Source organism: Brassica oleracea, chromosome C8 (genome assembly GCF_000695525.1).
Source record: "Brassica oleracea var. oleracea cultivar TO1000 chromosome C8, BOL, whole genome shotgun sequence".
Taxonomy (NCBI): domain Eukaryota; kingdom Viridiplantae; phylum Streptophyta; class Magnoliopsida; order Brassicales; family Brassicaceae; genus Brassica; species Brassica oleracea.
Window position 1 is genome coordinate 22,064,804 of NC_027755.1, and position 7,063 is coordinate 22,071,866.

General features: G+C 34.1%; 2 protein-coding genes across 2 annotated transcripts; one reads left to right on the forward strand and one right to left on the reverse strand.

Annotated features, from left to right (window-relative positions):
* Positions 1-2,303: 2,303 nt before the first annotated feature.
* On the forward strand, positions 2,304-3,472 carry LOC106307524 (tetraspanin-11-like). The gene is made up of 2 exons (XM_013744504.1): positions 2,304-2,958; positions 3,142-3,472. Exons 1-2 carry the CDS (start codon positions 2,452-2,454, stop codon positions 3,451-3,453), a joined length of 819 nt encoding a protein of 272 aa, XP_013599958.1. The 5' UTR covers positions 2,304-2,451; the 3' UTR covers positions 3,454-3,472.
* Positions 3,473-3,821: 349 nt separating this feature from the next.
* Positions 3,822-5,083, reverse strand: LOC106307525 (60S ribosomal protein L6-1-like). Its single transcript, XM_013744505.1, has 4 exons — positions 4,767-5,083; positions 4,439-4,545; positions 4,189-4,370; positions 3,822-4,103 (listed from the first exon to the last, which is right to left on the reverse strand). Exons 1-4 carry the CDS (start codon positions 5,024-5,026, stop codon positions 3,948-3,950), a joined length of 705 nt encoding a protein of 234 aa, XP_013599959.1. The 5' UTR covers positions 5,027-5,083; the 3' UTR covers positions 3,822-3,947.
* Positions 5,084-7,063: the final 1,980 nt, after the last annotated feature.

The following is a 7,063-nucleotide window of genomic DNA, read 5'->3' on the forward strand; positions in this document are numbered from 1 at the left end:
TACAAATACATGTGAAAGTTTGAAACAATCTATTCAATGAAAAAATATACAGTAAACTTATTATGTTTTAAAAATTAATAGACACATATATAATATAATATATACCAATTTAGAATTGAAAACAAAATATTTTTTATAAAAATAAATAAAAACAAAAACATGCGCGGTTGCGCGGATCGAGATCTAGTTATTATTATTTTCGACACAAACAGTGATGTAAATTGTGTCTCTTGGTTCATATATTATACTATGAATTCTATGACTCGAAACATTTTAAATATATTATACTATGAATTCTATGACTTGAACACTTTAAAATTAACGGGTGAGAGAAATAAAAACAACCTGTTAACACACATGAAAGATATAAACCTTTAACAAAAACCAAAATCCAGCAGTCAATTATCCTTAAAGATGATAGAGTTGATCGAGTACATAATTAATATATGTTTTATTGATCTTGCTTACGGTAAAATTATTAAAAATGCTGGCATCCTAATAAGCTCACAGGTTTAAAAGAGATTTAAAAACATTTCACATACGAAACACCTAAATAACCATACTTCAGTACACCACCTCAATCGTATTAGAATACAAATCTTGGTAAAGCAAAGACTATAACAAAATACTACATCACCTATACATATTCCCCGCGCTTGAGCGGAGACTACGCCCCTAGATGCCTTCGGCGGGCTCTCCAGCTTAGATCTGGTAGACGATCAATTTGTTGAACTAATAACTAAAAATTTAGAAGCTCTTCCGATAACGGAAAAAAAACAACCTAACGGTTGAGTTAGAAGCTGAAAAATCTTATGTTCCAAGACCCACAAAATTTCAAACCCAAACAATTTAAACCCAGTTTACTTTATCACTTTATCGAAACATAAAGCTATACCAATTTCTTTTTTTGGTCTGCGATTGAATATTTTTTTTTAAACCACAAAACTATTTTTATTAAAAAACCACTAAACCTCTACATTAAATAATTCTATAACAATATAAATATATAAATATCTCCACTTATTACTTTAATTTTACAAAAAAAATATATACTTCATTTGAGAAACTTTACAATAAAATCCGTGTAAACTAAGAAAACTATTTTATTTACTGTACATATACATTTAAAATTTTAAAAATCAAAATTTAAACTCTTTTCCTTACACTATTTGGACCGTAAATTAACAATTACATAAGTTCGGTTATTTTTTATCATTAAACTGTAAATCACACTAAAGGTCAATCAAATCTATACCAATATAAGATAAAAGAAAATAACAATACAAATGAATACTATGGTCATTGTTAGATCTACCTAATCAACATGTGTAACTTTCAATCATCCATTCGTAGACAATTATAGACAACATGACCAAATAAACTTTTGTCAAAAAACAAACAATACAATTACATACACAAAACAATACAATGCATCGACTACGTACCCAGCTCCGCGTTTGGCTAAACCCCTAGTGTAATCAATTCACTTGCAGTTCCTACATCCCAATGTAACTGCATGGTATTTATCGAAGTTTCATGTCAAAAATAGTTTGATAATAAACATATTATTATTTTTCTATAAGCATTTAGTCCGCTAAACAAAAGCAAAATGTTTTCATTTTTCCAGCAACATTTGAAGAGTTTACTGTTAGTGACGTGATAATTCTGACATAATTTTGAAATCTAATGTAGCTACTAACTATTCCTTAAATTGAAGGATATTCTTAACACCTTTCCACACCTTTCCACACACATTCTCCAACTCTAGTGACATAAACCAGTATTTAAACACTAAACAAGTGGTTTTTATTTTTATTTTTATTTTTAATTTTTAAGTAGATTATTTTAGTTTGTTGGAAAACATGAGTGGTGATTTTAAATTTTTGTTTTTGTTTTTCTAATATGATTAATGATTTTAATAAGAAGTACATTATTTTATTACTGAATTTAAATTCAAATTATTATTATTATTATTTTGTGATAAATATATATTTGAGATAACTATATAATTTATTTCAATTTTATAAAATATTAGAGGTTATCACTAAAATAGTTATTCTTATAGACTACCAAGAGGGTTATATAAAATTGCTATTAATACTCAAATATACAAAGGAAATATATTGTTAAAAGCTAGAAAATTGAAAAAATGTTGAAAATCGAGTTTCCCTAGATCTCTTGTTACAAAAAAAAAAGGAAATCTATTTCTCAAAATCTTAATGGCTTAAAATAGATTTTCTGAAGAAAAAAAAACCAGAAACTGCTACAGAATCCGTCAACAATCCACACCATAATCTCCACTAGTATCCCCCACTACTCAAAAATCAACCGTTCACTCTTTCACCCAAACAACCCACACTCTTAAAAACACACACGAAAACGTTTCAAAACATAATCATCAAATTCGAATCACATTCACTAGAGAGAAAAACAAAAACTAAAATCACAAAAATGTTTCGAGTAAGCAACTTCGTTGTGGGTGTAGCCAACACGTTGGTGATGTTAGTGGGCGCATCAGCCATCGGTTACTCCATTTACATGTTCGTTCATCAAGACGTGACCGATTGTGAATCAGCCATTCGTGCACCACTCCTCACGACCGGGATCATCCTCTTCTTGGTGTCTTTAATAGGAGTGATAGGATCTTGCTTCAAGGAGAATGTCGCAATGGTCTCCTACTTGATCATACTGATTGCGGGCATTGTTGCGTTACTGGTTTTCTCGATATTTCTCTTCTTTGTGACCAACAAAGGAGCCGGTCATGTGGTCTCTGGTCGAGTGTATAGAGAGTACCATACGGTGGACTTCTCGACTTGGCTAAACGGTTTTGTTGGTGGGAAGAGATGGGTTGGTATAAGGTCTTGTCTCGCTGAGGCTAGCGTTTGTGATGATTTGAGTGATGGTCGTGTTAGTCAGATCGCTGATGCGTTTTATCACAAGAACTTGTCTCCAATCCAGGTATTTTCATTCCTTGCCTAAAATTTTATAAGTATATAACGAATGTTCTATATAACCGGCAGATCAGTTATAATCGAAACAATTTTTTTTCTAAAAAATCGGTTTTTAACGATTTTTTGAAAGAGTATTAATCGGTTTATATTTTATGAGATAATTTTATATTTCTTGTTTTGTCTTGAGCAGTCAGGTTGTTGTAAGCCACCGTCGGATTGCAACTTCCAGTTCAGAAACGCGACGTTCTGGATGCCGCCGGCGAAAAATGCAACGACGGTTGCGACGGACAACGGTGATTGCGGTGCGTGGAGTAACGTGCAAACGGAGTTATGTTTTAACTGCAACGCATGCAGAGCGGGTGTGTTAGCCAACATAAGAGAGAAGTGGAGGCATCTTCTTGTTTTCAACATATGTCTCCTCATACTCCTCATGACCGTTTGTTCATGCGGTTGCCGTGCTCGTCGTAACAATCTCGCCGCTACCGAAAGTGACCGTGCCTGATCACACACTGTCTTTTTATTATGCCTTTGTTGGTTAGTTTCTGTTAATTATCTTTTGTTTTCTTAGGATTGTCACGTTTGTTTCGAACCAAATCATAACTCCTTTATTGTATAATTAATCCAAACTTTTTAATGACTTGTCAGTGACAAATGATGATGCACGATCATTTGTTAGTTGGTTTGTTTGAATGATTTGTTAGCTCTCACATTTCTAATCATACGTTCGTTTCGTTTCTTAGGACAACGTCGTGTTTGGCTACACAAGTAAACATAACAATCGTCATGTCGTAGTTTGCTACACAAGTAAACGTAACAATCGTTTCGGTTTAAAATTAATTCATGATTATGCAGATTCTCTAAGTTCATTGATGATATGGTAGAACGTCGATATATAAATCAGAGAAGATAGTGTATTTTCTAAGATCCAGGGATAAAAACTCAGGGGAAAACAGGTGTTCTTGAAACATGAAGGGAAACAAAACGATAAGATGAAATCTAGAAGACGAGCTCATGGGGTTTCATTCCTTGTGACAAAGAGAACCTGGCGCCGAGGTAGATCTTGAGCTCTGGGACTGCTTCAATGGATTTGATCAGAGCTGCGTCAACGGTTTTCTGGTCTTCTTTCTTCTCTTGTGGGATCTCTTTCTTCTCCTAATGATAATAAATAAGAACCCAAAAGATTCAGTAATGATACAAAGAAGAAAGCTTGTAACAAGTTGCTTTGTGTGTTGCTAACCTTTTTGTCAGCTTCAAAGAACTCGCCTTCTCCTTTCTTGGTCTTCTTCTCAGCAACCTTTCCGAAGTACTTGTCATCGAATTTCTCAATGCTGACTCCAGAAATGTCAACCTTTGTGGAGGTGCCAATCACGTACGACTGGTTAACACGTCTCAAAGGGACACCGTTGATCTTGAATGGTCCTGAAACAAACACATGAACGTATGAACAACCGAACACTATTACAAGGTGTGAAGAGACAAGAACTAACCAGTAACCAAAAGCAAACCAGAAGTGAGTTGCTTGAGAAAGACAACTCTCTTGCCCTTGAATCTACCAGCAAGGATGATCAACACAGTTCCTGGAGTAATGCTGGCTCTGCAACACACACACAATAGCAGACAGAACATAACTTATCTAGCTGTAATAAATATGCAAATCTCTTATGAATCTAACGTTTCAGCAAATCCTCCAAACACAAAAAAACACTGCTGATTCCAACAAATGATTCAAAACTATTATGTTACGTAACCTACAAGCTCAAATCTGCTATAGATTGAAATTCAATTAAAACACTAATCAAAGAAAATGGATTTTACTTGAGTTTGGTGGGCTTAGGCTTGCGTCTGTTGGCGAGAGGCTTCTTAACGTCTTCAGCTGGATAGAACTTGGCGGCCTTCTCAACGGGAGCTTCGACCTTGGACTTAGCGTCGTGACGGGGGAAAACGCCGCCGTTTTTGGCCTTGATTGCCCACAAACCTCTCTTGTGGTACATTTGCGAGCGAGAGTATTTGCCGACACCCCTGATCAGATCGGGGTTTCGGCTTGCTTTCGGGGTCCTCTGCTTAGCCGCCGGCATTTTTCTCTCTTCTCTGCGATGAACTCTCCTCTCCTCAGTGGCGTGCGTAAACCCTAGATTGGAGTTAGCCGCGCTTAAATATAAGGACGATAAGCAGCAATCAAAACCTAATGGGCCGTGTGAAAAGAAAAATCTAATGGGCCTAATGTGTGTTAAATATATCTAATGAGCCTTAATGGGCTAAAAACTAATACGGGTTTTGAAGCTAGATGGCAATAATGCATGCGAAATAAATTCTCAGTAAGAAACAGTGAAACACTCTCAATTCTCAAAGATGACCTTTTTTTTTTTACTAAAAATGTCTTCAGTGCCAAAATAACACAATAAAATCATGCGACGGCTCAGCCGATCAATGCAGAGTAATAAATAAATTATACGGCGGCTCGGCCGACCAATTAATAATAAACAGAATATAAGGCGGCTCAGCCGACCAATAAATAATAAACAGAATATGAGGCGGCTCGGCCGACCAATAAATAAATTAAATTACTAGTAAATAATATAGGCGGTATTCCGGCCATTATAACAAGGTATAAATGATACAAATAAATTTTACCGAATCGCAGAGTGATCGTGCTGATAACGTGTTATAAAAAGAACTGGAATTTATTTGTATCGCAGGAATTTAAACAAAGCAAAATTTTATACCCGTATGAAGAAGATAACACTGATAAGAAGAGAGGATGTGTTATTGGAAGGAGAAGGATTGTGTGTTATCATGTTTTACAAATGATCGCAAAACTTCGTATTTATAGAAGAAAAATCACTATGCAAATAGTGACAGTGGGACCCATATCTTTTATTATTCAACATATGTGTGCGCCTCTTTGTTTGACATTAAGTTTCGTAACAAAACGCATGTGAAATATGGTCCAAGTCTCCAAGTAAAGGCCTTTACCATGTTTAATCAGAAGAAAAAGAAGGAACGAGTCTTATCTTTGTTATGTTGAATCAGTAGACAAAGTTGGGTCAGAGCAAAATGTTGGATACATATCTATTATATTTATTGTTTATGTTAATTCTCACATAGTTTAATGTTCATAATCTTCAAAATAGCATCTTTTTAAGTTTATGTCACAAAAATAGCTTTCAAAAACGAAAATGACCAAACTAGCATTTTATCTTTTAAAAAATTTAATTTTTTTTTATTTTTCAAAATTTGAAATCTTATCCCAAAACCCCACTCTCCAACTCTAAACCCTAAAACTTAAACTCTAAACCCTAAACCTTAAACTCTAAACCCTAAATCTTAAATCCACCCCTTAACTCTAAACCCTAATGTCTAAATTAATTTACCATTGGGGTATAAGTGTATATTTATCTCTTTTGATAAAACATTAAATATTATTTTGGTCATTTTTATTCTTATATGCTATATTTGTGACAAAAAATTTTAGCGCTATCCTAGTCATTTTTTCTTTTACTTACATAGATACCATTAATAAACATAGATACCATTAATAAAAAGAAAATCTGATTTGCCCGAATTCTGGACAAGAATCCACATGAGAGAAATTTGTGATTTTAGTTGTCAAAAGAAATATATGGGAACAAGTCTTATCTTTGTTTTGTTGAATGAGTACACAAAGTTGGGTCATAGCAAAATGTTCAACACAAAATCTCTATAATATTAACCGAAAACAAGTTATTTTACATGTTCCATTTAGAGCATCTCCAACCCTTCCCTATATTTACCTCTAAATGCTATTAGGCCTGGGCAAAATAACCGGAACCGAAGAACCGAACCGGAACCGAACCGAAATACCCGAAACCGGAACCGGACCAATACCCTCAAATACCCGAATGGTTCCTATATTTTTATATCCGAAATAACCGAACCGAACCGGAACCGAACCGAGAACCGAACGGGTACCCGAATATATAAAAATATTAATTATATATACATATAACATCACTAAATATATATTTTTAATTTAAAATTATATTAAAAGTATTTGAAAATAGTTGACGATAACTAAATTATTATAAAGTATCCAAACTACCCGAAAGTATCCGAAAGTATCCGGATAGTTTTAT

Coding starts and splice junctions, on each gene's coding strand:
- LOC106307524 (XM_013744504.1), top strand. CDS start 2,452: ATGTTTCGAGTAAGCAACTTCGTTGTGGGTGTAGCCAACACGTTGGTG. Junction 2,959..3,141: donor AGAACTTGTCTCCAATCCAG/GTATTTTCATTC, acceptor TGTCTTGAGCAG/TCAGGTTGTTGTAAGCCACC.
- LOC106307525 (XM_013744505.1), bottom strand. CDS start 5,026: ATGCCGGCGGCTAAGCAGAGGACCCCGAAAGCAAGCCGAAACCCCGAT. Junction 4,371..4,438: donor TGGTTTGCTTTTGGTTACTG/GTTAGTTCTTGT, acceptor TGTTTGTTTCAG/GACCATTCAAGATCAACGGT. Junction 4,104..4,188: donor TCTTTGAAGCTGACAAAAAG/GTTAGCAACACA, acceptor TATTATCATTAG/GAGAAGAAAGAGATCCCACA.